Source organism: Apus apus, chromosome 24, assembly GCF_020740795.1.
Source record: "Apus apus isolate bApuApu2 chromosome 24, bApuApu2.pri.cur, whole genome shotgun sequence".
Classification (NCBI taxonomy): domain Eukaryota; kingdom Metazoa; phylum Chordata; class Aves; order Apodiformes; family Apodidae; genus Apus; species Apus apus.
The window spans coordinates 5,322,199-5,349,883 of NC_067305.1; the positions used below are offsets into that span (position 1 = coordinate 5,322,199).

At 66.9% G+C, this 27,685-nt stretch overlaps 4 protein-coding genes across 4 annotated transcripts; 1 reads left to right on the plus strand and 3 right to left on the minus strand.

Moving 5' to 3' along the window:
• Nucleotides 1-475: 475 nt before the first annotated feature.
• SLC5A5 (solute carrier family 5 member 5) lies at nucleotides 476-6,689 on the minus strand. Its single transcript, XM_051639985.1, has 16 exons — nucleotides 6,668-6,689; nucleotides 5,990-6,147; nucleotides 4,623-5,033; nucleotides 4,463-4,528; nucleotides 4,122-4,173; nucleotides 3,946-4,013; nucleotides 3,701-3,855; nucleotides 3,447-3,587; nucleotides 2,918-3,047; nucleotides 2,695-2,783; nucleotides 2,466-2,578; nucleotides 1,921-1,991; nucleotides 1,574-1,660; nucleotides 1,107-1,288; nucleotides 785-888; nucleotides 476-696 (listed from the first exon to the last, which is right to left on the minus strand). Exons 1-16 carry the CDS (start codon nucleotides 6,687-6,689, stop codon nucleotides 476-478), a joined length of 2,070 nt encoding a protein of 689 aa, XP_051495945.1.
• A 718-nt stretch (nucleotides 6,690-7,407) lies between these two features.
• JAK3 (Janus kinase 3) lies at nucleotides 7,408-14,527 on the plus strand. The gene is given in 24 exon segments (XM_051639410.1): nucleotides 7,408-7,609; nucleotides 7,749-7,872; nucleotides 7,978-8,089; nucleotides 8,425-8,570; nucleotides 8,918-9,202; nucleotides 9,470-9,590; nucleotides 9,664-9,821; nucleotides 10,039-10,150; nucleotides 10,343-10,529; nucleotides 10,767-10,839; nucleotides 10,841-10,889; nucleotides 10,971-11,102; nucleotides 11,192-11,276; nucleotides 11,356-11,489; nucleotides 11,795-11,933; nucleotides 12,023-12,174; nucleotides 12,507-12,657; nucleotides 12,737-12,876; nucleotides 13,110-13,299; nucleotides 13,375-13,499; nucleotides 13,654-13,826; nucleotides 13,899-14,016; nucleotides 14,131-14,241; nucleotides 14,334-14,527. Coding segments are annotated over 24 exon segments (3,336 nt in total). The 3' UTR covers nucleotides 14,451-14,527.
• Nucleotides 14,528-15,345: 818 nt separating this feature from the next.
• On the minus strand, nucleotides 15,346-16,502 carry B3GNT3 (UDP-GlcNAc:betaGal beta-1,3-N-acetylglucosaminyltransferase 3). Its single transcript, XM_051639986.1, is given in 5 exon segments — nucleotides 15,346-15,905; nucleotides 15,908-16,009; nucleotides 16,012-16,047; nucleotides 16,050-16,328; nucleotides 16,361-16,502. Coding segments are annotated over 5 exon segments (1,119 nt in total).
• Nucleotides 16,503-17,449: 947 nt separating this feature from the next.
• On the minus strand, nucleotides 17,450-27,216 carry FCHO1 (FCH and mu domain containing endocytic adaptor 1). Its single transcript, XM_051639987.1, is given in 30 exon segments — nucleotides 17,450-17,704; nucleotides 18,162-18,326; nucleotides 18,404-18,468; nucleotides 18,817-19,016; nucleotides 19,118-19,250; nucleotides 19,826-19,981; nucleotides 20,084-20,195; nucleotides 20,291-20,396; nucleotides 20,509-20,606; nucleotides 20,838-20,934; nucleotides 20,936-21,450; nucleotides 21,555-21,675; nucleotides 21,769-21,803; nucleotides 21,890-21,952; nucleotides 22,041-22,065; nucleotides 22,159-22,337; nucleotides 22,434-22,488; nucleotides 22,580-22,601; nucleotides 22,753-22,825; nucleotides 22,946-22,990; nucleotides 23,094-23,190; nucleotides 23,277-23,375; nucleotides 23,683-23,787; nucleotides 24,215-24,367; nucleotides 24,452-24,593; nucleotides 24,675-24,749; nucleotides 24,853-24,944; nucleotides 25,416-25,495; nucleotides 26,121-26,178; nucleotides 27,182-27,216. Coding segments are annotated over 29 exon segments (3,171 nt in total). The 5' UTR covers nucleotides 26,161-26,178; nucleotides 27,182-27,216; the 3' UTR covers nucleotides 17,450-17,681.
• Nucleotides 27,217-27,685: the final 469 nt, after the last annotated feature.

Sequence of the window (27,685 nt, forward strand, 5' to 3'; positions counted from 1 at the left end):
GCCCGCACCCCCCGCCCGCCGCCGCTGCCCGGCACAAAAATGGCGGCGCCCCCAGTGCCCAAACGGCGGCTCCGGAGGGCGGGGCCCATTGTCACCTGGGGGCGGGGCTTAACAGGGCGGGGCCCGTTGTCACCTGGCTGGGTGGGGCCCATTGTCATTTGGGAGGGTGGGATTTCATGGGGCGGGGCCCATTGTCACTGGGTTGGACTCATCTCGGCAGAGCCCATTGTTCTTTGGGGGGGGGTGGCCCCCATGGACCCTCCCCAGGACCCTCCCATCCCCGTGTCCCCCCCAGGCCCCCAGACCCCCAAGGACAGGCTCCCCCATGGGCACAGCAGGACCCTCCCCACCCCCGTGTCCCCCCCCCAGACCCCCAAGGACAGGCTCCCCCTCGGCACAGCTCCTCCTTTATTGGGAACCCCAGGACAGGGACACCCCCCACCCAGAGTGTCCCCCCACCCATGTGTCCCCCACCCTACACGTGGGTCTCCCGCAGCAGCAGGTCGGTGGGGGTGCCGGGCTCGGGGAGGTGCCAGGAGGAGGTGTCCTCCCTGGCCACCAGCGCCTGGGGGGCTTCACCTTTGCCCAGGGGCTCGTCCCCAGGGGTCTTGGTGCCCACGGGGGACACCGAGCTCGGCTGCCTCACGATGTCCCACCACAGCACGGCCGGGGGCTGCCGCGTCCGCCTGGTCAGCCCTGCGGGGCGGGGGGGGGGGCATGGGGAAGGGTCACAAGGTGGGGGACCCCAGCGCTGGGTCCTGTCCCCACCTGTCCCCAGCCTCACCTGGCAGGCAGCTGAGCAGGACCCCGGCCACCACCGTGCTGAGGGTCCCCAGCGCCCCGTAGTACAGGTAGGAGATGGCGTAGAAGTCACCCAGGATGCCTGGTCTGGGGTGGGGGGCGGTGTCAGAGACCAGCAGGGACTGCCGTGTGACGTCACGGGGACAGCGGTGTGACGTCACAGGGAACGAGGGCAGTGGTGTGATGATGTCACAAGGAGTGAGGGAGCGCTTTGACGTCACAAGGAATGCGGGCAGTGGTGTGACGTCACAGCACCCACCCCGGGACTCCCCCCCCAGCCCCCCTTGGGTGCCCCCCATCCTCACTGTGTGGGCTCAGGGGGCTCCTGGAGTCCCGGGCCGGTGCCGTTGGTGCCGTTGAGCGGTGGGCAGAGGGTGACAGAGGAGGGCAGCACCCCCATGGTGGCAGCGCTGGGGGGGTGCATCGTGCCCCCCACTGCCACCCAGAAGGAGAGGGCAAAGCCGGTGGCCAGGCCCCCCAGCACGCCCTGCAGCACAGGAGGAGGGGGTCCGCACAGCCCAGGAACGACTGTGCAGGGACCCCCAGGACCACCCCCCCCCACACACACAACCTCCTGCACCCACGAGATGCCCAGAACCCCCCCTGGACCCACAGGACCCCTGAGCCTCACCCCGATCCCCCTGCCCTCATACGGGATCCCCAGAGCCCCCCCCCCAAGCCACCCCAGCCAGACTCACAGGATCCCCGGAGCCCCCCTTGTCCTCCCCAGACTGCCAGGCCCCCCGAGCCCCCCCAGCCCCTCCGCACTCACGGCCGTGCTGCAGCGCGGCAGGAACATGCCCAGGACGAACGCCCCCAGCAAGGGGCCGCTGATCACCCCCATCACCGTGAAGGAGCCCTGGGAGGAGCGAGAGCTCTGCCCCGCGGCCAGACATGGGGGTGCGGGGGGCTCGGGGGGCACAAGGGACTTGGGGTTCAAGGGGCTCAGGGCGGCAGGAGGAGGAGGGGGGTGCTTGGCTCTGCCCCCGCCGGCTCAAGGGCTCTCGGCAGCCGCCGGTGCGTGGCGGGTCCCGCTCGGCCGGGCAGAGCGGGCGGGGGAGGGGGCGGAGGGGGCGCTGGGCCCCCCCGCCGGGTGGGTCCCTGGGTGGCGGGGCTCACCTGCAGCACCCCACCGCCCAGCAGCGAGGCCAGGGCTGCCACCGTGATGCAGGAGGTGCCGTAGATGAGCGCTGCGGGGAAACGGGAGAGGCTGAGCGGTGCGGCGGGACACCGTGTGGCACCGAGCGGCGCGGCTCAGCACGGCACGGCTCAGCACGGCACGGCTCAGCACGGCGCGGCTCAGCACGGCACGGGACAGGGCTGTGTGGCACAGCATGACACCGCGGCGTGGCACACAGCAGGGCCGAGCAGCACAGGGTGGGGTAGCGTGGCATGATGTGGCACGGGATGGCACGGGATGGCATGGGATGGCACGGGATGGCATGGGATGGCACAGGATGGCGTGATGTGGCATGGGATGGCACGGAATGGCACGGGATGGCACTGTGCACCATGACATGGCACAGGGTGGCACGGGCACCATGGGATGGGATGGGGTTGGGGTGGGATGGTGTAGCACAGCATAGCATGGCACGGGGATGGCACAGGATGGCACAGGATGCATAGCCAGGCCCAGGCCCAGGCCAGCTGCAGTCCCCACTCACAGAGCCCCTTGGAGATGTGGGTCAGCCTCCGTGGTGACAGCGCAGGCAGCCGGGGCCTGACGAGGTCCTCGAGGGTGACGGCCGCCATGGCGTTGATGCTGGTGGAGGCAGTGCTGGGCACAGGCAGGCAGCAGAGCTCAGCCCCACGCTGGCAGCCTGCGGGGGGGGGGGAGGGGGAGGGCGGTGGCCTCCTACAAGGAGGTTTGGGGTCCCCTTGGGGGGTCCTCACCTGAGGGTCCCGCTGTAGGCACAGGCCAGGAACAGCCCTGGTACCCCTGGGGTGGTCTTGAAGATGTCGAGGACCAGGTAAGGCATGTACTGGGGGGGGGGTGAGGGGGAACATGGGGAGGCAGGACCTCAGGGGGGTGACCCCGGCCCCTCACCCCCCTTCACCAGCCCCTCCCCCAACCTCACTGCCCTCCATTTGGTGCTCAAGAGGGCAGAACTGGTACCTGGTCTGGAGCCGAGATGTGGCCGGCGAGGAGGGGGTCACAGTCCCGGTACAGCGCAAACATGACGAGGCCACAGGCCACCGCGCTGCTGACGATGCACAACAGCCCCACTTGGTTCACCAGCAGCGCCCTGTGGGCACGGGGCAGGGGCACCCAGCTGAGCCAGGGGGACACGGGAGGGTACCAAGGGTCTGTGTAGGGGTGCAGGGTCCGCACAGGGGTGCAGAGTCCATGCAGGGTTGCAGGGGCCACACAGGGGTAGAGGGGTGCAGGGTCCATGCAGGGGTCCAAGGGCAGTGCAGGGGTCCAGGGTCCACACAGGGGTCCAGGGTTCACACAGGGGTATAGGGATGCAGGGTCCATGCAGGGGTGCAGGGTTCACACAGGGCTGCAGGATCAGTGCAGGGGTGCAGGGTCCACAGAGGGCTGCAGGCCCTGGGCTCCCCGGGGGGACAGGTTGTCCCACAGCCATCCTCCCCCCCACACACACACACATGGAGCGGGGTCCAACCAATCCCCAGGGACTCACATCCTGGCCTCCCTCTCGGTCCTGCAGGCCACGTAGCGCTGGACCTGGGCCTGGTTGACACCGTACATGGAGAGCCAGACCAGTGTCCCACCCAGCAGGAAGGTCCACACCGTGTATCGGCTCCGCGGGTCCGGGTTGAAGCTTGGGGGGCCAAGGGGTGTGTGTGGGGGGGGTGAGACAGAGCTGGTACCAATCACCCTGGCACCCCAGGGCAGGGGAAGGGGGTCAGGGCACAGCAGGGTGGGGGGACTCACTCAAGGAAGTTGACCCTGGAGCCGTTGTTGGCAATGTCCAGCACCCTGGCGGGACCCCCCACCAACAGCACCCCCCGGATGACCACAGCGATGAAACCCGAGAGCATGACCATGACCTGGAAGACGTCTGTCCAGATGACAGCCTTCATCCCACCCTGCCCAGACAGAGCCCTGGGTGAGCACTGGGGTCAGGGACCCCTGGGCAACCCCTCACTCCCCCCCCCCCCCCCAGATCCCACACCCACTATGGTGGTGTAGAAGGTGCAGATGACTCCAGTGGAGAGCAGGGACGCCCAGATGTCCAGCCCAGTCACTGAAGGAGACAAGAAGGTGCTGAGCAAAGGCACAGGGGTGGGCACAGAGCTGAGATGTCCCAAGGGCAAGGATGGGGACACAACCAGCCCCCACCTCCCCACCGCACCTTGGTTGAGGATGAGGGCGGGGGCGTAGATGACGATCCCAGTGTACAGCATCTGTTGGGAAGAGGGGAGGGGGGTCAGACCCTGACCCACCGACACCGGTGGGGGGGGGACGGGGACAAATCACGACGCTGCCATCAGATCTGGGCGCTGAGAAAACACTGGAGTTTTCATTCCAAACACGGAATGAAACGGCTCCCGCCGTGAGCTGTTTGCTTTGAGCCTTGGAAAACACGAGCACGGGAACGAGGAGGCTTCCCGGGGGCTCGGGACAGTGCTGGATCCAAGCCCCCCCGCCCCGTGCCGCGTTTCTCCCGTTCCCCCCCCCCTCACAGACACGCACCGTGGCCACCACGTACTGCAGGGTCCCGCACAGCCGGACGCTCCTGCTGAACCTCCGCTCCAGATACTGGGGACATTGGGGACATCCCGGCATCAGGGCACCCGGGGGGCTGCTCCGGGGCAGGACATGTCCCCATCCTGTCCCCCAGCCCCATACCCACCTCGTAGGTGCTGGTGAGCCCCAGGCGGTAGAAGACGGGGAGGAAGAGGTAGGCGGTGAGGAGGGTGTTGAGGATCTGACCCAGGCACATCCAGAGGAACTTGGCTCCGTACCGGTACGCCTCGGCCGGCACCCCCAGCACCTGGATGGCCGACATGAAGCTGGCGGAGAGCGAGAGCCCCACGGGCAGCGCCGACATCTGCCTCCCCCCCGTGAAGAAATCATCCGAGGTTTTCTGGCCGCCCTTGGCCAGGCCGTGGAAGAGCCCGATGCCGGTGGAGATGAGCAGCATCAGCCCGAAGACGCCGTAGTCCCAGAAGCTGAATGTGAGACGAACCGGCACCTCCCCTGCCGGGCTCCCCGCCGAGGCCAGCGCGGCGGCTGCGGGGGGGGGGACACCCTGGCCAGGCACCTGCGGGGACACGGGGACACAGATCAGGGGTGCAGCACAGAGACACAGCGCAGGAACGTGGCTCAGGGACACAGGTCAGGGAATTGGCAAGAGGGCACAGCACAGGGACACAGCAGAAGGAGACAGCACAGGGATGTGACACAGGGACACGGCACGCAGGGCTGGGCCAGGACCCGGTGGCACCGCTGTGTCCAAAGGCGGAGGAACTGGAAGGGGAGAAAATTCGGTGCACTTACCAACCAACAGGTGACGCGTAGCAGAAAGGAGCCAGCACGGAGCAGAGGTGCTGCCTCCCCATCCCATCCCTCCCCATCCCATCCCGTCCCATTCTCATCCCCGGGAAGGAAGGTCCTCGGCTGCAAAGGGATAAAGCCCAAGCTGGGAGAGGGACAGCAAGGAAACAGCCCCCAGTACCTCCCAGTTCGGAGCAGGCAGGGAGCGGAGAGCGGCAGCGCCTGGTCCAGCTGCTCCAGAGCACTCCGGGAACCGCTCCGTGATTCCTGGGAAGCGGAGGCAGCGATACCGCCCAGGCAGTGCAAATAGGGAGGGGCAGAGCCGCCTCCAGAGCCAAAGTTATCTCCGGCCGAGGGGGGACAAAACAAACTCAAGGCAAACCATTACCCAGAAAAAGCAGCTCTCTCCCAGGCAGCTGCCTGCAGCATGTCAGGGGTGCGGAGCCGAGGCGGGGAGGAGAGCGGGGCAGGGGCCGGGGGGCTGTCAGGGGGTCCCTGGGGATGCAGGGAGCCCGGAGGGTCCTCGGTGGCTGCGGTGAAGTCCTCAGCAGGCGTTGAGGGGGCGAGCGGGGCCGTGGAGAGGCGTCGGCCGTGCCTCCAGCCCCTCCGGGTGGGCTCAGGGCGTCGAGGAGGGACCCTCGGGGCGGGCGACGGAGCCGTCGGGGGCTGCTTCCATGACCCCTTCCCTCCTGCACACCTCAGTGCCGGCTAATCCCGGGATACCTCCCAGAGCCCCCCGGTGTCCCGGGGGGGGAGCACGGAGCGCCGGAGCCGGTTGCTGCCCTCGGGGCCGGTGGGATGGCTCCGGCCGTGGCGATACGTGGCAGCGGGCGCGGGGCTGGTCTTGGCTTCCTCATTCCTGGCTGCAAACACTGCTTTGTCTTGCCCAGCCCCCGGACAGGTTTGTCCCCACGGGGATTTCCTTATCCTGCCCTACACCTCGGGGATAAACCTGGGGACCAGCCCCGAGGTGGGGAGAGAGCCACCGCAGGGGCACTGTCCCCTCCCGGCCAGCACCAGGGGCAAAGAAGGGTGTCTGGCTTCCTGGCTCTGGCTCCAGCCTTGGTGGCCTTGTCCCCAGTGCCTCTCTCTGGGGACAGGGTGGTCAGGACCCCCCTTGCTGCCTGGGCCCTGCCTTCATCTCATCACCGAGCTGCTGAGAGCAGCAGAAATAGGGAAAAGCAGCGGGTGGTGGCTGCTGGGCCCTGCCACATCCGCCAGTGGGTGTGTGTGACACCCTGTGGCAGTGGGGACCGGCACACAGCGAGTCCCACGGCAGCACCGGTGGCACTGACAGCACCGGGGGCCTGGGCTGGTCGGGGCGGGACTGGGGTGAAGGGTCTGAGCTCAGCGAGGCTGTGAGACCCGTCAGAGGGGTGCAGGGAGCCCCCAGCCCCTCACCCCACACAGGGGGGTGGGACATGACGAGGCCGGAATGTCCTGGCAGATCATCTCCCTCCCCTGCCCTACTCACTGCACCAGGAGCAGCAAGACCACCAGGTGCCTTGGAGTGCCCATGGGGTGCCCAGCAGCAAGTGGGGTGCTGGGGCTTCCTGCACCTTTACCCCTCAGCTTCTCCCTGCACCCTGGGGGGTGCTCCTTTCGGCCCCCACCCTCTACCCCCTCCCTTGCCAGGAAGCCACTGAGCCACTGAGGCAGGAAGGAAATCACCCAGGGTTTTTTCTGTTGTGCTGTGTTGTTTTTTTCTTTTTTAACTATCTCCTTTGCTCGAAGCCTCCTACGCAGCCCAGAAGCCCTGATCTGGCAGCACGGCCCTGCCGGGGTCCTGCTCCCCAGGGGACACGGAAGCCACCAGCACCTCGGCAGGTACCAAGTGGGTAATAGAGCCCAGTCCCCCCTACCCAGAGCTGGGGGTGATGGAGGGCACGGGAGCACAGCGCCTGGGGGGTGGATGGATTGATCCATCTGTCTGGAGAAACGGCTGCTTGCCTCAATTTCCCCTTCATCCTTTCCAGGACGGGCTGACCCCAGCCCTGGCACTGGGGAGGGGGGGAGGGTGCTGAGAGGAATGAGTGCTGGGAAAGGCTCTGCCCCGCACGGGGGTCACACTGGGGGGGCACACGGTGCTCCCAGCCCCCGGTGCTGAGCCCTCCCAATCCCCCATCCTCGCAGCCCCCACCATGCCCCCCCTGGGCGAGGAGACGCCGCTGATCGGGGAGCGCTCCTGCAGCCTGTCCTCGGCCGAGACCGGCACCCTCCAGGTGTACCTGTACCAAGGGGCCCCCGCCCCCCGCCAGCCCCCCGCCAGCCCCGCCCTCCTCACCTTCACTTTCGGCGAGTACACGGCCGAGGAGCTGTGTGTCCACGCTGCCAAAGCCTGCGGTGAGCACCGGCCCCAGCACCGGGGGGCTCGGGGGACCGGCCGGGGCTTCAGGGTACTGGCCATGGACTCTGGATACCGGCCACGGGCTTGGGGCAGTGGCTGTGCCTGTCCCAGGCCAGGTGACAGCTCTGTCCCCAGGGGTGCTGCCCGTCTGCCACTCACTCTTCGCTCTGGCCACCGAGGATCTCAGCTGCTGGTTCCCCCCGAACCACCTCTTCACTGTCGAGGACTCCCGCAGCCAGGTCGTGGTGTACAGGGTCAGGTACAGCCTGGGGGATGTCACTGTCCCAGCCCGGCTCTCTGGAGAGCCTCTGATGGCGGATAGGGCCTGTGCAGGACATTCAGCCCTCTCTGCAATCCCCATCAGGTTCTTCTTCCCCAACTGGTGTGGACTGGGCCAGTCTCACCGCTTCCAGCTGCTGAATGACCGAGCCAGCCCCATCCTGGACTACGCTGTCATCGATTACCTTTTTGCCCAGGTGAGCCCTGCCAGGTTGGCGTCCCTGTCCCCAACACCTGGGGCCGCCACTGAGGTCCCATGTGGCTTCTTGGCTTCACTTAACCTCAGCACAACGATACCCTTCACCCCCCGGGCTCTGCCACCTCCCCCTCCTCCCACAGCACCCACCAGTCAGTTGGGACCATCCTGGAAGCTGGGGAGGGGGTTGGACACAATCCCTGCCCTGGCATCCTGCACAGGCCAGGGGGTCTTGGGGTGCATCGGGTCTCCTGGCCACAGCATCCCCAGGCAGGGGATGCCCCCATCGCGGGGGGTGGCACAAGGAACCCCTATCCAGCCCTCTGCCTTCCCCAGTCCCGCAGCGATTTCGTCGGGGGCCGCGTGGGGGTGGCGCTGAGCCTGCCCACGCAGGAGCAGTGTCTGAGCCTGGCCCTGCTGGACATGCTGCGCCTGGCCAGGGAGCAGCGCTGCAGCCCCCAGGAGGTCTTCAGCCACGTCAGGTGAGATGGGGTGGGCTGGGGGAGGGACAGACCGGCACCCCTTGGGACAGCCCAGAGTCCCTGGGAACAGCCCAGCAGCCGTGGGGACAACCTGGTGTCCCCGGGGAGTGCCCTGTGTCCCTGGGGACAGCCTGACACCCGTGGGGACAACCCAGCAACCCCGGGGAAAGCCTGGCACCCGTGCGAACAGCCCCGTGTCCCTGGGGACAGCCCCAGCACCCACGAGGACATCCCAGCACCCATGGGGACATCCCAGCATCCACGGGGAGAGCCTGGCACCCGTGAGGACAGCCCCGGTGTCCCTGGGGACAGCCCCCACAGCTTCCTCACCTCCCCATCCCCGGCAGCTACAAGTCCTGCATCCCGGAGCCGCTGCGGTGCTGGATCCAGCAGCACAATTTCCTCACCCGCAAACGGATCCGGCGCCGGCTGGGGGCGTCGCTGCGGCGGCTGGGGGGCTGCCAGGCGGACGGGCGGGCGCTGAAGCTCAAGTACCTGCTGGACCTGGAGCGGCTCCCGCGGCGCTGGGCACAGGAGAGTTTCCACGGGCGCTCGCCCGGCTCCGGCGCCGGCATCACCATCCATGTGGCTGGAGAAAACGGTGTCTCCTGGAGCTGCAGCGGGTCCGAGGTGTGTGGGGGGGGTCCTGTGGAGGGATGGGTGGTGGGACATTTAGGTTGGATATCAGGAACAACTGCCTCACTGAAAAAGTGGCCAAGCCCAGGGCAGTGGTGGAGCCTCCGTCGCTGGAAGGGTTCAAGAAGCAGGTAGAGGTGGCACCTGGGAACACAGTGGGGTTGGGTCGAGGGTTGGACTTGCTGATCCTAGAGGTCTTTTCCAGCCTTCATGGTTCTATGACATAGAGACGACCCCGGGTCATGTGTGTATGTCCCCCAGAGCCACCAGCACTTCTGTGACTTCCCTGACATCGCCGACATCAGCATCAAGCAGGCGAGCAGGGAGGGCAGCCCGGAGGAGACCCGCCTGGTCACCCTCACCAGGACAGACAACAGGGTGCTGGTGAGCCAGGGGGGGTGGCAGGACACGGGGGGGGGCTGGGTCAGTGTGGGCCTGACCCCCCACCCTGCCACAGGAGGTGGAGTTCCCCACGCTGCAGGACGCCTGCTCCTTGGTGGCTCTCCTGGACGGTTACTACCGGCTGACAGCAGATCCCCAGCACTACTTCTGCAAGGAGGTGGCCCCCCCCCGGCTGCTGGAGGACCTGGAGAACCAGTGTCACGGGCCCATCAGGTGGGGGTTGGGATCCTCCCTCCCCCCATCACCAACCCCAACCTGTGGGTGATGGGGGGAAAAACCACTTGGAGCCACCAGCGTGGTTGGGACTGATCCCTGTCTTACCTGCTTGGGCCACCCTGGTGCCTGCTGGGTTTGGGGGGACAGCAGCCGAGCCATGGGGGTCCCCGTGGTGTCCCTGAGGTGACCATGACAGCAGTTCTGCTCTTGGCAGTGCCGAGTTTGCAGTGAAGAAGCTGAGGGCAGCAGGGAGCCAGCCGGGCCTCTACCTGCTGCGCCGCAGCCCCCAGGACTTTGACAGCTACCTGCTGACCATCTGCGCCCAGGTGAGACCCCCACAGCCACCTCCCCTGCCACCAGCACCAGCACCGTGCTGGGCTCTGCAGGTGTCACTGGGAGGAGGCTGAGACCTGCTGCTCACCAGGACAGTGCCACCCATGCTGGAGACAGGCAGAGTCCCAGGGCTGGAGGGAGGGTCCCAGGGGACCCCGCTCCGCTGACCCAGCTCTCACCAACAGACCCATTCTGGCCCCGACTACAAGCGCTGCCGGATCCACCGGGATGAGGACGGGAGGTTCTGGCTGTCCGGAGTGTCCCGGGGGTTCTGCAGCCTGCGGGAGCTGCTGGACACCTACAGGTACCGGGGGCTGCAGGCAGAGGGGACCCACCTGCGTCTGGTGACCTGCTGCCCTCCCCGGTCCAGAGGTGAGACCCCCCATGCCAGGGCAGGAGACACAGGGTTGCACAACCACAGCAGTGTGACGTCACGGGCAAGGATGTGTGACGTCACAAACTGGCTGGATGACATCACAGAACCGGCTGTAACTTCATACAACGGCGTGTGGTGTCACCGAGCCAGCTGTGTGACATCACAGGGCAGGCTGTGACCTCACGGAGCTCTCTGAGGTCACAGCCCCCCCCTCACACACCTTCCCCCACCAGAGAAGTCCAACCTGCTGATCGTGCGCAGCGGCTGCCCCCGCCCCCCCCCCCTCGCCCACCGCCCCCTGCCGCAGCCTCACCCAGATGATGTTCCACAAGATTGACCCCCAGAGCCTCACAAGGGTACAAGGGGGACGGGGCACTGCTTGGGGGGGTGGGAGTGGTTGGCAGGAACCCCCCCCAGCGTCCCTCTTCTTGCTGCAGGGTGAGAGCCTGGGCCAGGGCTCCTTCACCCGCATCTACAAGGGTATCAGGAGGGATGAGGAGCAGGATGAGCCCCACGAGACCCCAGTGGTGCTCAAGGTCATGGACAGCACCCACCAAAACTGCACCGAGGTGAGGCTGGAGCAGCCCCCAGCCCCTAGGGGTGGGACCTCCGAGGGGGTCCTCACAGCCCTGCCTAAGCCCACCTCTCCCACTCCCAGTCCTTCCTGGAGGCTGCCAGCATCATGAGCCAGCTCTCCCACAAGCACCTGGTCCTGCTGCACGGCGTCAGCCTTGGGAAGGACTGTGAGTGACTGTCCCCACCCTGGGCACTGCTATGGCCAGGGGGGCCTGTGCCAAACCTGCCACCCTGTGCCCCCTGCAGGTATCATGGTGCAGGAGTATGTCAGGTATGGGCCCCTGGACCTCTACCTGAAGAAGAACCAAGGCGAGGGCAAGGTGAACACCAGCTGGAAGCTGCAGGTGGCCAAGCAGTTGGCCTATGCCCTCAACTACCTGGTGAGCCACAGTCAGCTCCTGTGTGTCTTCATCCCACCACTCCCCCATGTCCCCATCTCTTGATTCCACCATCCCTTCCAGTGTGTCCATGCCCTGCAGCTCCTGTTCCTCTGCATCCTTCAGCTTCTGTCCATCCCTGTCCCATTGCTCCCACACATCCATATCCTCTTATTCCCACACATCCCTGTCACACAGTCCCAGTGCATCCACTTCCCGGTAGCTCCTACACATCCACTGGGGCTCACTGCAGCTCATCCCTGTCCCTGGGGGTGTGCTGAGGGTCCTGGTCCCTCTCTGCTCCCCAGGAGGACAAGAAGATCACCCACGGCAACGTCTCAGCTAAGAAGGTGCTGCTGACCAGGGAGGGCGATGTGGCCAGTGGCAGCCCCCCCTTCATCAAGCTCAACGACCCTGGAGTCAGTGTCACCATTCTGGCCAAGGACAGTAAGTGTCAGGGCTGACCCAGGGTGCCAGGGGGGGTGGTGGCAGAGCCCCCCCAGCAGGTGCTGAGCGAGGTGTTCCCCCCCCCCCAGTGCTGGTGGAACGCATCCCCTGGGTGGCCCCTGAGTGCCTGAGCGACCCCGCGAGCCTGGCGCTGCCAGCCGACAAGTGGAGCTTCGGGGCCACCCTCTGGGAGATCTTCAGTGGTGGCAACATGCCCTTGAGCCAGCTGGAGCCCCAGAAGGTGATCCCACTGCATCCCGATCCTGCCCCATCCCACTGCATCCCGATCCTGCCCCATCCCACTGCATCCTGATCCTGCCCCATCCTACTGCATCCCGATCCTGCCCCATCCCACTGCATCCTGATCCTGCCCCATCCTACTGCATCCCGATCCTGCCCCATCCCACTGCCCTGGGTTCCCCTCACTCACCCACTGCTGGGAGAAGCCACGTGCTGCCCATCCCACCGTGGATCCTGGTGGGATTTCTCTGCGGGCCAGAGGCTGCTGAGGGGGGGGGTCACAGGACCAGGCACCCCCAGCCAGCCCCAGCCCTCTTTTATCCCCATCCCCAGAAGCTGGAATTCTACCAGAGCCACCTCCAGCTCCCTGCACCCAGGTGGACGGAGCTGGCCACGCTCATTGCCCAGTGCATGGACTATCAGCCCGGCCACCGGCCCTGCTTCCGCGCCCTCATCCGTGACCTCAACAGCCTCATCACCTCCGGTCAGCCCTGGGACTGGGGGGGGGGAGGATGTGCTGCAGACCCACCCCCCTCGGTGCCCTCACCACCCACCTCCCCCAGATTATGAGCTGCTCTCTGACCTGTCACCCACCGACGTGACGCTCCGGGACAGCTTCTGGGGGTACGAGTCCCTCGCCACGTGCCAGGACCCCGAGCACTTTGAGGAGCGGCACCTCAAGTACATCTCGCTCCTGGGCAAGGTGAGGGAAGTGGGGGGTCCCATCCCCCAAGACTCAGCCACGAGTTTCTTACACACACACACACACCCCTCTTTTACCTGCATTTGAACCGTCCCTGGCTCTCAGGAGGCTACTTTGCTCTCCAAAGCTGAGAAACACTTTGCCTACGGGATCTGGTGGGGAGGACAAGGTGATGGGGGTCTCTGAGACACCCCACCCCGAGACACCCCACCATGCTGGCTCTCCCTGGCCAGGGCAACTTTGGCAGCGTGGAGCTGTGTCGCTACGACCCGCTGGGCGACAGCACCGGGGAGCTGGTGGCAGTGAAGAGGCTGCAGCAGGATTCGGCCAAGGAGCTGCGGGATTTCGAGAGGGAAACCCAGATCCTGCACTCGCTGCGGCACGACTTCATCGTCCAGTACCGGGGTGTCTGCTACAGCCGGGGTGAGCCCAGGGAGGGGCGGGGAGCGGGCGGGGAGCGGGGCTCAGGCATCCCGTGACGGCTGGATGTGCCCGCAGGGCGGCGTGGGCTACGGCTGGTGATGGAGTACTTGCCCAACGGCTGCCTGCGGGACTACCTGCAGAAGAACCAGCCCCGCTTGGACCACAGGACCCTGCTCCTCTATGCCTGGCAGATCTGCAAGGTGGGACCAAGGGGAAGGGGCCAAAGGGGGGGTCCTGCTCTCCTGGGATAGGGCAGGAGCAATGAGGAGCAATGTCCATGGCTCGCCCAGGGCTGGGGTGACCCCCCGCCCCCCTCTTGGGGATGGTGTTGGATCCCCGCTCCACCCCTCCCAGGGCATGGAGTACCTGGGGGCCCAGCGCTGCGTGCACCGGGACCTGGCCAGCAGGAACATCCTGGTGGAGAGTGAGACCCACGTGAAGATCGGGGATTTTGGACTGGCCAAGCTGCTGCCGCAGGACAAGGACTATTACGTGGTGCGAGAACCCGGCCAGAGCCCCATCTTCTGGTGAGGGTAGCACCGGGGCTGCGGGGACACGGGGAGGGGGGGACACGGTGCTCAGTGCCCTCCCACTGGCAGGTACGCACCCGAGTCCCTGGCAGACAATGTCTTCTCCCGGGCATCTGACATCTGGAGTTTCGGGGTCCTCCTCTACGAGCTCTTCACCTACGGCAGCAAGAGCAGGAGCCCCTCGGAGGTGAGAACCCCCCCCACGACCCAGCCAGGGCTGGGGTCCCACTGCACCTCCCAGACCCGTTACCTCTGGGGTTCCCCCCGCCCCCCGTGCTCACGGGTGTCCCCGTGCCCGCAGGAGTTCCTGCGCATGATGGGCACGGGGCAGACGGCGCAGATCATCTGCCACCTGCTGGAGCTCCTGAAGGACAATCGGCGGCTCCCGGCACCCGCCGCCTGCTCCGGGGAGGTGAGACCCCTGTCCGGGACTGGCAGGGTGCTGGGGGGGGGCGGTCCTAGGGGCCACAACACTCCCCTGATGTCCCCGTCCCTTGTCCCCAGGTCTACAAGCTGATGCTGAGCTGCTGGGCCTTCACCCCCAGCACCAGACCCACCTTTGGGGAGCTGGTCCCCAAGATCGAGGCACTGCGGGACGGCCGGGGCAAAGCCTGTGGGTAGCCCCTCTGCCCCCCCCCCCCAAGGCTGGGACCCCAAGCCCCCCAGCCACTGCCAAATGGACACACAGCAACGCTTCAATGGGCTTTAACAGCTGGGGGGGGCAGGCAGCGTGGAAGGACACGGCTCCCCTTGCCCCCCACCATGCAATGTCACCCCACTGGCCCCGACCACCGCATCCCCCCCTGAAGACACACACCCCCCTCCCCAGCTTGTCTTTTCCCCCTTCTACTTACCTGCCCCTCTGCCCCACCGGGCTGGGATTCAGCTGCTTTCTAGTAAAGTTTGGTAAATTTACCAGCTGGGGTGAGGTGAGAGGGGACACGGTGGGAGAGAGGGGACATGGGGGGGGGGGGGGGGAGAGAGGACATGGGGGGAGAAAAGGGACACGGGGGGGGGAGGTGGGGGTGCCCACAGGCCATCCCAGCACAAGGGTCCTGTGCTCAGCACTCACTGCAGGCTTTACCTGGAGGGGGAGGCTGCGATGGCTGCCAGCACCCAGCACTGCACCCCAGGGGGGGTCACGGGTGCCCTGTGCTCCCCTCGAACCAGCCCCATCCCTCCCTGCACCCCCGGACCCCAGGAAGGCTCCTGAGCCCACATCCTCATTAACAACATGGGTTCATTTTTTCTCCCTCTGGGGCTCCTCTGGCCACAGGAGGGCAGATTTGGATTAAAACCAGGCAGAAATGGGCCAGAGGCAGGAGGGGTGGGGGGAGACACTTCACCCACCAGGTCTTCTTTCCTGCTGGAGAAGGAGAGGGGAGGGGGTTTCAACTCTCTGATCCCTGGAGAGACCATCCCTCGAAGCATGGAGGCACCAAGCAGCAGCTACCAGGGATGGGGGGAAGAGTCACAACCGGTGGCACCCACGTGTGGCCCCGGCTCTGGGTGCTCCTCAGCCACCCCAGAAGACACTCAGGGTCCTGCCGCAGCGCAGCCCCGGCTGGTGCAGCGCCCACCACATCAGCGCCGGCTCGCGGGGCGCGGAGCCGTGCACCAGCAGCAGCTCCCGGTAGCAGCAGGGACCGAAGGGGTCGGCGTTGGGCGGCACCCCCGCGCCCAGCGCCCGGACACCCGCGTGGGAAGCGGGCAGCAGCCCTGCCTTCTCCAAGCACATCCCCAGGTAAACGTCGTCGATGGGGAAGAGCTGGATATCCCGCGATTCCCGGGAGATGGCGCGGGCGGTGAAGCGGGACACGAGCGTCCCGCCGCCGCAGCAGTAGGGCGGGTACCTCTCAGAGACCAGGAGCTGCCTGGGCACGAAGTATTTGCTGCGCCGGAGCCGGATGGGGCCGTTGTTGACCACGAGGTTTCCCACCATGAGGTGCTGGCCCTGGGTGCCCGTGGCGAAGAGGATCACGTTGTCCGTGGTGACGAAAACATCGTCGTCCCCGTTGAAGACGAAGCGGACGCCGGGGCAGTGCTGCTCCAGCCGGGCGTGGAACAGGACCCCAACAGGGTCAGGTTGAAGAAAGTGTCCCTGAAGTCCCACCGCAGCACGTCCCCGTGTTCCCCTTGCTCCAGCTGCAGCAGCTGGTTGAGCTCCTTGGCATCCCGGGGGCCACCCCCACAAGGAAGACCCTGCGGATGGAGGCTCCCCAAAGGTCCTCTCCTGCCCCCAGGTCTTGCAGATCACCTCCCACCGCACGTACTTCACCGGCGATGACTTGATGGCCAAGAGAAGGAAGATGTTGGGGGACCCCTCAGGCCCCCCGCACTTGCCAGGGACACCGAGCAGCTGCGGGAAGGAGCGGCAGTGCCGGTACCGCAGGAAGTCCTGCAGGTGGCCGGGCAGATCGGCAAAGCCAGAGATGGTGTGGACTGAGGTGTTGGCCACACACGGGGCTGGGGTGGGCAGAGGGCTGAGCCGAGGGGAGTCTGGGGGGCCATGCTGGGTCAAAGACGGTCACCATGGTAGAGCAGGTAGCAGAGCCCCAGGAGCCCCACGGCCACCAGAGCCCACAGCTCCAGCCGGTAGCACCGCAGGGACGTGCTCTGCAAGAGACAGGGAGTGGGATTGGGCACCGAGCATCCTCGTGATCCCCTGAGCATCCTCCCCTGGAGAGCTGCCCGAGATGGGGCACAACATCAGCTCCAGGCACTGGGAGGGGAGTGGGGAGATGTCCCCATGCTGGATGGTCACATTGTGCCACGTGTCACCACAAACTGGTGCCACGCTGAGCACACCCGAGCCCAGGGCAGGGTCTGGCGCTGCCAAGGAGATGTGCAGCAGAAACACTTCCCTCCCATCCCAAACCCCTGGGATGGGGCCCAGCTCCTCTGGGGGAACAAACATGGAGCAGCCCCCAAACCCAGAGATGGTCAGCAAGGGTCCACAGCCCCCCGGGACCCCCAGTTTGGGGCTGGAGTTACCACCAGCTTGAGGCATTGCAAGGTGGTCCCGGGTGCAAGGAGCCCACCTGAATTTGCCACGAGCAGCCCCCACCCAGAGAAGAAGCACCAGGACAGGGTCCTCCAGACAGCACTCAGGGACCCCAGCAAGACCCCAGCCACCACTTGCCCACCAGCACCACAAGGGGAGGGACCTGGCCAGCCCTTGCCCAAGGTAGTGGACCCATCCCAGTGCCCAGGAGTGCCAGGCTCAGGCCCCACTGTGCTGCAAAGAGCCCCCCAGGACTCCCCTGGTACCTTGTCACAGAGCCAGCCTCCAGGAGCACTGCAGCAGAGGTATCTCCTGGGGGATCCTCCCCTTGTCTGTCTGTCCATCCACCCCTCTGTCCATTCCCCTGCCAGCCCTGGGTCACCAGCACCCGCAGCCACAAGGAAAGGGCCGGGCAGAGTTCCCTGCTCCCTGCCTCAGTTTCCCCCAGCCTCCCAGTGCCAGGGCTGCTGGCAAGCATCGACCAAGCCCTGTTTCCTTCAAGAAGCCCAAAGGTCCCAGGGATGGGAGTCAAAGTCCAGAGGCCCCGGGCATGGGTGTCGCAGCAGGAGACAGGCAGGAGAAGTAGGAGGGAGGTTATTAGAAAATGAGTGTGTTTAATAAAAGAGCAGCTCCTGCTCCCTTCACAGCTTGGGGGGGCGGGGGGACCGACCGCCAGGCAGCAGGAGACAACACGGTGACAGCCACAGAGGGGGGGGCTGGAGGGGAAGGGGCTGGGGGGCTCCCAGCTGGCAGCACCCCCTCCCCAGCCAGCCTCCATCCAGTGTTTCAAGTTCACACAACCGAGGGGGAAGCCCGGGGGGGGCTCAGAGGGTCTGGTGGGAGGCAGGTCAGGACCCTGCCAGGTAGATGCCTGCAGAGGAAAAGCAGTGAGGAGGGGCTGTGAGGATGAGGACGAGCTGCCAGGGTAGGGGGCACCTGCCTGCTGCAAGGATGGCCATTGCTGAAGGGCCAGGGCTGGGTGCCAGCCCCAGATTGGGCTACCCACACCTCGCCTGGGCTGGGCATTGCCTTGGGGGGGAACCCCTGGGCACCCCAAAGCCATGGGGAGCAGGGAAGGGATCCCCAGCACCCCAAAGAAGAGACCCTCGAGCACCCCATGGCCACAAGGAGCAGGGGGAGGACCCCGAACACCCCAGGGAGCAAAGAGACCACGTCCACCTTAGTAAAGAGACCTCAAGCACCCCAGGGAAGGGACCCCAGACACCCTGGAGAGCAGGAAAGGGTCCCCTGTGCACCCCAGGGAAGGGACCCCATGAACTCCAGAGCCACAGGGGATGGGGAGAGGACCCCCACGCCCCCAGCCCTACCTGTAGCAAACCTCTTCTTGACCAGCGACATGCGGTACCCGGCGCTCGCCAGCTCCACCTCCACACCCGACAGCGTGCTGCCCTCACTGCTGAACTGGGCTGCCACTGGGCTGGGCTTGCTGGGCCCACAGAGGGGCTCCCAGCTGGCCGAGAGCTGGCCACAGCCTGGGAGAGGACAGCAGAGAGGGTGGGGGGTCTGTGGAGACCCTGCTCCCCTGCCCTCCGAGGGGGTGCAGCCTCACCTCCCTGCCCTGGGGCACCGGGGACATCCAGCAGCTTCCAGAGCAGCCTCTTCTCCTCCAGGTTCCTGCCAGGACACAAGCATGACCCCAAGCCCTCAGACCCCTAAAATCCCCCTGCTCCACTCTCCCTGCCTTCCCAACCTCACAGTTGGACTTGGAGATCATAGAATCACAGAACCATTCTGGTTGGGAAAAAGACCTTTAAGATTGAGTCCAACCATAACACAACCCTACCAAGTCCAATGCCCAAACCATGTCCCTCAGCACCACATCTGTAAGATCTTCAAGGTCTTTCCCAACCAGAACAATTCTATGATTCCGTGACCTCTTTTTCCCAGCTCCAGGTCCCCTTCTCCCACTCTGGGAGGGCTTGGGAGGGGTGGGTCTTGTGTGTTTGTCCCCCCTACCCTTACCAGCTGGCTGTGGGCTGGAGCCGCAGGTTGGTGACGGGCTCGTCCATGGGCAGGAGGACGTGGACATTGGCGAGGGGCACGGGCAGGGCCAGGGCACCCGCGTTGTACCCGTACTGGACACTGACCCGCGTGGCGCCGGGCGAGCAGTCCCAGCGCGCGCTGAGCCGCAGCGGCGCCGCACCAGGGCCCAGCCGTGAGAACTGGGGGGAGGGACTGGGGGTCAGGGAGGGCTCGGGGGGGGGGGGCACTGAGACCCTCCCAACCCCCCCGACTCCTCCAGGAGGGGAATTGTGGTTCTCACTTGGTACTTGAGCAGAGCCACGTTGTAGTAGGAGGCGGCTGGACTCTGCTCCGCCTGTTTCTGCAGGTGCCCGGTCAGCGCTGCCATGTTCAGCCAGAAGTCCCTGGTGCTGGGGTCACTCTGGGATGGGTCGCTGTGGGGATGGGGTCAGAGTGGGGACGGGGTCAGAGTGGGGACAGGGCACCCCAGGAAAGCTGGCACCCATCTCCCTGTCACTGCACCCACTGGTTCTCCCCAGGATGCTCAGGATCCCCGGCAACCCAAATAACCAGCTCCCCAACACCGCACCCACAAGCTCCTGAGGATGCTGAAGCCCCCTGGGAACCCCCACACCCAGCTCCCCATGTCTGCATCTACCAGCTCCCAGGATGCCCAGACGGCCCCAGGAAACTGAGTACACCCTGTACCCCGATATACAGCTCCCCATCACTGCATCCATCAGGTCCCAGGGTGCCTGTGCCCCCCTGTACGCTGACATACAGCTCCCCATGACCACAACCCCTCCAGGCAACCCCTGTACCCCAACACTACCTCCACATCACCTCATCCACCACCCCTCCCAGGATGTGTGTGCCGCCCCCCCCCCGCATGCATCTCAATATACAACCCCCCATCCCCTCCGTGCCCCTTGTATCCCCGATACCAGTTCCCCACCATCACATCCCCCAGCTGCCAGCCTGCCCAGGTGGTGTCACCGTGTCCCCACACCTGTAGAGCAGTTCGGCGTTGGGCAGGAACTGCTCGATGGCGCCGGCGTTGAGCAGACGGAAGCTGAGCACGGGGGGGGCCGCGCTCGCACTGAAGACACGGACGATGCCGGCGGGAAAGGACATGGTGAGTTCCCCTGTCACCTTCACCAGGCAGCTGCCGGGGACAGCCCGGGGGTCAGTGGATGCCCCAGGTGATGGCTTAGGGGGAGGGAAAAGGGTGTCCTGACCCACCCCCCCGCCCCCCGGACCCCCGTACCTGTCGGCGTCGTGTCCCTTGAAGTAAGCGTGGACGTACTCGGTGAAGGCGGTGGCCACGGGGAGCGCGTCCTGCGAGCCCAGCACCACGGGGCTGGGACCCCGCGACAGCCCTGGGGACAAAGACAGGGTGGAGAGCCCGGATGGGACCCCCCCACCCCGCGACACACACCCCCCCCATACCCCTCCGCAGCCCCCCAGCACCCACCGAGAGCCGGCTGGGAGACGGCGAAGAAGCCCCGCTCGCCCAGGCTGGCGGGGGCCGAGTGCGAGGGGCCGCAGCTCCAGGAGGGTGAGGGGCTCAGCGAGCGCGACTGCAAGGCAAGGGGGTGTTGGAGGTGGGGGGGGGGGGGGAGGGGGTGGTGATGTCCAGGTCTGGCCCCCACTGTGGGGGTCCCTGCTGCCCCCCCCACCCCCGCCACGCACCAGGTCGCTGTTGCTGCCCGCAGCCGGACCGGCCGCCGGCCTCTTCGTGCGGGAGCTGCGAGGGGGAGCGACCAGTGGGACCTCCCGGGGGGGCTGCGCTGGGCCGGGCTGGGGGAGCATCTGAGGGGGGGAGAGAGCGCAAATAGGGGGTGAGGACAGAGGTACCCCGCGGCGTGCCCCACCCCTCCACAGGGGCTCCAGCAGGGTCTCGTCAGTGCCACAAGCTTGGCAGCTCTCAGCCACGCCGAATGAGATGCGGGTAATAGGTAATATTAGGTAGAATAGGTAAAAGGGTAATAGGGGGGGGGTCCTGCACCCCGGCCACTCACCCGGCTCAGGCGGGGGAGCCGCTGGCGTGTCACCCTCTGTCAGCCTCATCCCAGACCCTTGGCAGGTCCACGGAGAGGGGCTGGAGGACTCCCCCCCCGCTGGGCGGAGCCGGGGAGGAGGAAGAGGAGGAGGTCGAGTTTGAGGAAAGACAAGGCGGAGCGGGCTGGTCCCCACCGGGGCTGCGGGGTCGGACCCACGGCGGGGGCTCCCCAAAAGGGTCAGGAGAGGGGGCTTCACGGGGGGCCGGACCGCTGGGGCAGCGGCTGCGTCCGCGGGGCACCGACCCCCCGTCCCCCCACAGCCCGTCGGCCCCGGGGCCGCTGAAGACGGCGAAGCCCGGAGGCTCGGGCAGGCGGGGGCTGCGGGGCCGCGGCACCCAAGCCCCAGGGTCTCGGCTGGTGGGTGGGGGTGGCGGCGGAGGTGGGTCTGGGGGGCCTCCCCGCTTCAGGAGGGGGCTCTGCGGCGTCCCCGGCTGCGGGGTCCAAGGTCTGGAGTCCGGGGAGGGTCCGGGCGCGGGGTGCGAGGGTGAGTCCAAACCCGAGTCCTCCACGTTCTCCGGGGAGGAGGAGGAGAAGGGGGAGGAGGAGGAGGTGAGGACGTAGGAGCGGGGGGCTGCGGGGAGACCCCCGTGTCAGGGTGCTGCGGGGTGGGGGGGCACGCAGCACCCCGGACGCCGGGGTCCCCCCCATCCTGCTCCTTCCTCCCCGAACCCTCACCCGGGAAATCCTCCGCTTCGAAAGCCGACTCCAGCGGCGGCCCGAAGAGCGCGGCGGGGGGCAGCGGGTCTGGGGGGGGCTTTTCCGGGATCACTGCACCAGGGACAGAGGGAACAGAGCTCTGTGCCCACCCGGGACACTCCCCCCCGGGGTGGCAGTTTGGGGTGCATCACCCCACGGCACCCCGCTCCCTCCCTGCCCCTTACCTGTTCACCTGGGCTGCCAGACACCCCCTCCCTGCACCGTCACCTGCGGGGAGAGAGGGGACATGCTGGGTGGGAGGGGACAGAGCCACTGTCCTTCACATCCCTGGGACCCCCCCAGCATGGCCTCACCTGTTGCCAGCGTCCCCTCGGGGTCTGTGTCACTTGGGGCAGGGGGCACAGATGTCACATGCCCTGCAGAGGGGTGGGGACAGGCAGCGTTAGGGGGACATAAGGCTGAGGGACCCCTGAGCTGCACCAAGCCCCCCAGGGTGGCACTTACGGGACGAGTGTCTCTTGACCGTGCCCTGCAAGAGATTGGGGACAGGGGGTCAGTTGGCCATGGTAGGGTCCCCGGGGACCCCACAGCGACACCCCTTTTCCCCCCCCCCGAGGCTCACCCCGATACTGGGGGGCAGGATGAGGTTTCCCACGGTGGCCTTGAGCTGCTCCACGGTGGCCTCGGTGCTGCCCCCTGCTTCCCGGGGCTGCACCGGTTTGATGTGGACGTAAAACTTGCGGGGCTCGTCCTCGTCGTAGTCGGAGTCGCTGGAGGAGCAGCCGGGGGGCTCTGCCTCAGCTGGGCCCCCGTCAAGGCAACAACACCCCCTGCTCTGACACCCCCCCGGCTGGGACACCCCCAAAAATCACACACACACCCCCAGCACAAGGATACTGCGGGCAGCATCAGGGCGCACGGTGAACCCGTCCTCATCCACCTCCGGGCAGCCCTGCAGGGAGATGCTCAGAGAGGGACTCGCTCCCCAGTCCTCCCAGTATGGAAAAGAAACCAACCCCCAGGGCTGGCACTGGGATACTCACCACCTCGGCATCCGGGGATTCCCTGGGAATGACAGGGGCAGCGTTAGACCCTGAAATGGGGAAGGGATGTGGGATGTGGGACAGGAGGACGTGGGGATGGGGAACATGGAGATCCAGGGACACTGGGATGTGGGACATGGAGATCCAGGGATGGGGGCAGAGCAGGATCTCACCCAGCATCGCGATCCCTCTCCTTCCGGCTCAACCCAGGGATCCGGAAAGCTTTACTGCGGCTCCTCTTGGGTCCTGGGAGCAGGCATGGGGGGCACAAAGCAGTGAGCAGCCCCCTCCACAGCCCAAAATCCCCCCCTAGACCCCAAAATCCCCCTGGGGGGCAGGGGGGCTGCTGGATGCAGACGTACTTGCCTTCCTGCGCTGGGGCCAACCGGTACTCATCGAAATCCAGGGCTCCTGCCATGGAGAGTGGGATCAAGCCCAGAAAAGTGACTCCATCCTCGCACAAGGGCCACACAAGGCCCTCGTGCAAATGTGGGTGCTGTCCCCCCAGTCTCACCTGGTCGCTCTCGCCCCGTGCCCTTGCTCTCAGCAAATCTCCTTAGCAACATCTCGGTGCCGATGTTCTCCACATTTTGCTTGAATTCCTCATGCACCTGGACAAAAATATATTAAAAAAAAACCCCACAGGGGGACAGCTCAGGGTTGTCCCCAATCTGTCACCTCTCCCCTAGGGACTTGCCTGCCCGATCTGGACGTGGGTGTCCTCCACAGAGTGTGAGTAGGAGCCGATGAGACCTTTCATGTGGCGTAGGTGGGCTTCTTCCACCTCTTGGAAGCGCTGGGAAAGGGGGGAAAGGGGAGGTTCAGGAAGGGTGGCATGTCCCCAGGGGTGGGCAATCCCAAGGGCAAGGGCTCAGCCAGGGTGGCACATCCCCAGGGGTTGGCATCTCCAAGGAGAAGGGCTCAGCCAGGATGGCATGACTCCGAGGGGCAGTATCTCCAGGGAGGGGTGGCTAGGCAGAGTGGCATGTCCCCAAGGATCTGTGCCCGTGTGAGCCCCCAGCTCCTGTCCCTCCTGCCATCCCCCCCCCCCACCACTGCCCACCCTGCCACCCCCTGCTCCTGATACCCCCCCCTCTACCCACCATGGCCGAGTCCAGCATCCTCTGCTCAAAGTCAGCCCGGGCCCTGTTGTATTTCTCCACCGCCCGCCGCAGCGCCTCGCCTGCCTTCTTGGACTTGAGCTCTGCCTGTGGGACCAAGGGGGGGAACTGGGGGGGCAGGGACCTCCCAGGGGACAGGGACCATCATGGCAGACAGTGACCATCACAAGGGACAGGGTCTGGGACCATGGGGGAGGAAGATGGGTGAAACAGGGACCACCCAGGGGACAGGGACCATCATGGAGGTGCAGGAACCATAGAGGAGAAGCAGGGACTATCCTGGAGAGATGGGGACCATTGAGGGGGGGGCAGGGACCACCCACGGGGCAGGAACCATCGCCGTGAGGAACAGGGACCATCCTGGAGGGGCAAGGACCATCACAGAAGGACAAGGACCACTGGGGGAAACAGACCATTGGGGAGTAGACAAGGACCCTCACAGGGAGGGACAGGGATCATCCTGGAGGTGACAGGGACCACCCGGGTGGGGGGGCAACACAGGTCTGGGTCTCACCTTGTCAATCTCCTTCTGGCTGGTGCCCTCCTTGCGCAGCCTCTCGTACTCCTGGCACTTGCTGTGGTAGCTCTCCTTGGACTTGGGGAGCAGCTGGGCCACCCCATGGAGCAGCTGGACGGCCTCCAGCGTCCCCGACACCTCCTCCTTGGACTGGGGGTGGGGTTTGGGGGCACAGAGAGGGTGAGGAGGGGGGTTTTGGGATGTGGTGGGGGAGGACAGGGTGGGAGAAGGTACCTTCTTGTGGACCCGGCCTTGCTCCTCGCCGTAGCGTGAGATCTCCTTGATGAGGTCGTGCAGCTTCTTCATCAGCTCCAGGTGGCAGAGGGCCAGCTTGTCCGAGGAGATGCGGAAAACCTCCCAGAGCGGCGCAAACGTCCTGGAGAGGGGGACGTGGGCAGGGATGAGCAGGGTCTCCCTCCACTTTGGGGCACTCTGAACCCCCCGGGCCCCCACTTACCCCAGCTGGGTCCCATTGGTGGCCATCTTAGACAGCTTCACCATCGCCTTGGCATAGTTCTCCTCAATGGCAGCCCTGGGGACAAGGTTGGGGGGGGGGGGGGGGTGGTGGTGGTGGGGACAGAGCCTGGTGATGCCCGGGACCCCCCCCCCAAGCTGTCACCTCCCCACCCCAGTACCTCTCACGGACAAAGTCAGCCAGCTCCTTGGTGGAGATCTGCCCGTGCTTCATGTTGTGGTAGAGGACATCAAAGCCGTGGTTCTTCTCGCCCTGGCAGGGGACCCACCCTCAGCTCCCAAAACCCACCCAACACCCCACCCTCAGCCCCCCAGAAACCCACCCAGCACCCTGCAGAGGGCCCCTCCCCGTCCAGCCTCCCCCCAGGGAGCACCAACCACCGCGGGAGGAAGCACCATCTGCGCCGGCGCCGCCTGGGGAAACTGAGGCAGGGGAAGGTGCCGCAGCTGCCGGACCCCGGCGGAGACGAACCAGGAAGAAGCACCGGTCGCGCTTCATCCCCCCCCCCCCGGTGCTGCCAACTTCCCCCGCCTCCAGGAGGGGATTCCCGCGGGGACTCACAGGCACCCGCACCCATCATCCCCCCCCCCCCGGGCTGTTAACGGGCCTCAAAAAAGTACCCGTGGCAATAAACCCACCCCCCAAGGGGCTGGGAACCCCCCCGGCAGTGAGGCCTGGAGAAGGGGGGGGGCACCTATGGATGGGGAGGGGTCCAAGGCTTACCCAGAAGTGCTCGGTGAAGTAGGACATCTTGGGGAGGGGGGGACGGCGGCGGGGGGTCCCGCAGCTCAGCTCCCGGCGCCCTGGGGGGACACATCTTACCGGGAGGGGGGGGATTGGCAGGGACCCCCCCACACGCACCACGCGGGTATTTTTCGGTTTTGCCGGGAAAGCGCAGCCCCGTGGACATGAAACCCGCAGGCTCCCCCCGCGCCCACCCCCGCGGCCCCTCCCCACAGCGCGCGGCCCCCCGGGGGGGGGAGGGGGGCTATGGGGTGTCGGGGGGGTCACGGAGGCGGCGCTGGGACCCGACACCAGATACGCAGCTAAATAATAAATGAGCGGCTGCTGCGCGGCGGCTGCTCCGGCACCCGGTGGCCCCAGCCCCCCCCAAACCACCCCCACGAACAGCCCCCCCCCACTCCGCTCACCTGCGAGGCCGAGGGAGCCCCTTCCCCACCCCCCCAAAACGAGGGCCCAGGCGCCCGCCGCCCCCCTCCCCAAACCCCAGCTGTACCGGGGGTCACCCACCGGAGCGGCCCCCCAGCACTGGGTGCGGGGGGCGACCCCCAGGCTGTGTCCCCTCCCTTCGGGTTGTGCCCCCCCCCTCTCTTCCCCGGGTCCCCATCACGCGCTGAAGAAAAACAGGAAACAAAAAAGTCGGGGGGGGGAAGATTGAAATGGCGGGGGGGGGGTTGACACACTCACCCTGGGCTGCTGGGGGGCTCGCAGGGCCCCCCCCGATCATCCTCGGCGCGCCGGGAGTCTGGGGAGAGAGACGGGGGGTGGGGGTGAGGGCAGGCGGCAGCCCCCAGAAACGGCTGCCGGCCCCCCCGGGTCCGGCCGTCCCTCCGCAGCCGCTCAGCCACCTGTGTCACGAGCGGGGCGGGCTCAGCGCGGCCTCCCCAGCCGGGATGGGGCTTTGGGGGTGCAGGGGTGTCCGGGAGGGGGAGGCCGGGCTCGCCGGACCCCGACCCGCCGCCGGTCACGAGCGGCCGCAGAGGCCGTGAACCCGCAACCGGACAAAGTCCCCAAGGCGGGGGGGGGAAGCGGCCACTGGGTCCCCAAGCGGGATGGGGGGGCACTGGGGAGGGAGGGGGAACGGGACGACTCAGCACCCCCCCGGGCTGCGGCGGGGACCCCCGGCCCCCCGCAGCCGTGACCTTCACCAGCGCAGGGTGCGGGGGGACGCGGGTGGTGCCCCAAGGGGTGCGGGGGGCTCCGGGAGAGGGGGGCGGGCCCCGCCCGGCTGCATCTGCCCAGGGCTGCTCAGTGAGGGTGGGAGGCGCGTTGGGGGGGGTTGTCCGTGCCCCCCAGCACCCACCCGGGCAGCGGGTTGCAGAGAGATGCACCGCGGGGGGGGGGGGGGCAGATGCTCCCCGCCCCCCAACCCCCCCGCAAAAAAAAAAAGGGGGAGGGAAAACACCGAGCGCTGCACCTGCGGCTGGGAAGGGGGGTGGAGGAGGGGGCGTCGCGGGGGGGGGGGGAAGGACCTGCCCGCAGCACCGGGAGCAGCATTTTGGGGAGGGGGCCGGGCTGCAGCGGTGCAGCAGAGAAGGGTTTTTATGAAGGAGGGGGCGAGATGCGCTGCAGGGGGGGGGGTCTGGCCGGGGATGGGGGGCACGGAGCTGCCCCTCCCGCCCTGGGGAAGGGGCTGCTGCGGGGGGGAGGGGGTAGGGAGGGGGGGGCTGCACCCACGCAGCGCTCGGGAGCGGCGGGGGCTGGGGGGGGCGGGGGTCGCCCCCCTTCCCGGGCGGGGCCGCACTCACCTGCGGGGCCGCCCCCGCCCTGCTCCGCTCCGCGCTGCTCCGCGCCGGGACCGCGCGGGGCGGGGACACGGCCGAGGCCACGCCCCCTCCCGCCCAGACGCTTCGCGATTGGTTAAGGCTCCCGGCAGCGGTTACCGCAGCCAGCGGCCGCCGCTTCTCATTGGCTGAACCGCCGCCGCGCCGCGCGCGGGGAGGGGGGGGGTGATTTGCATTTTTAAAGCGGCCGCCGCCCCTCCCCGGGGGGGGCGATGCGGGGCGGGCTCGGAACCGCCCGCACCCCGGCGGCTCCCGCCATCCCCGGGGCCTCCCGCCGTCCCTGGGGACCCACACCATCCATGGGGCTGCCCCCCCCAGAACCCCGGGTCTCCCGGTTCCCCCGGTGCTAACGGTGTAACCGCATCCCCCCCAGTCACGACCCCCCCCGCCCCCGGCGCAGCCCCCGCCGGTGCCAGTCGGTGCCTCGCACCCCGCTGAGCTCATGTCCCGGCTCCGGGTGACACCGGG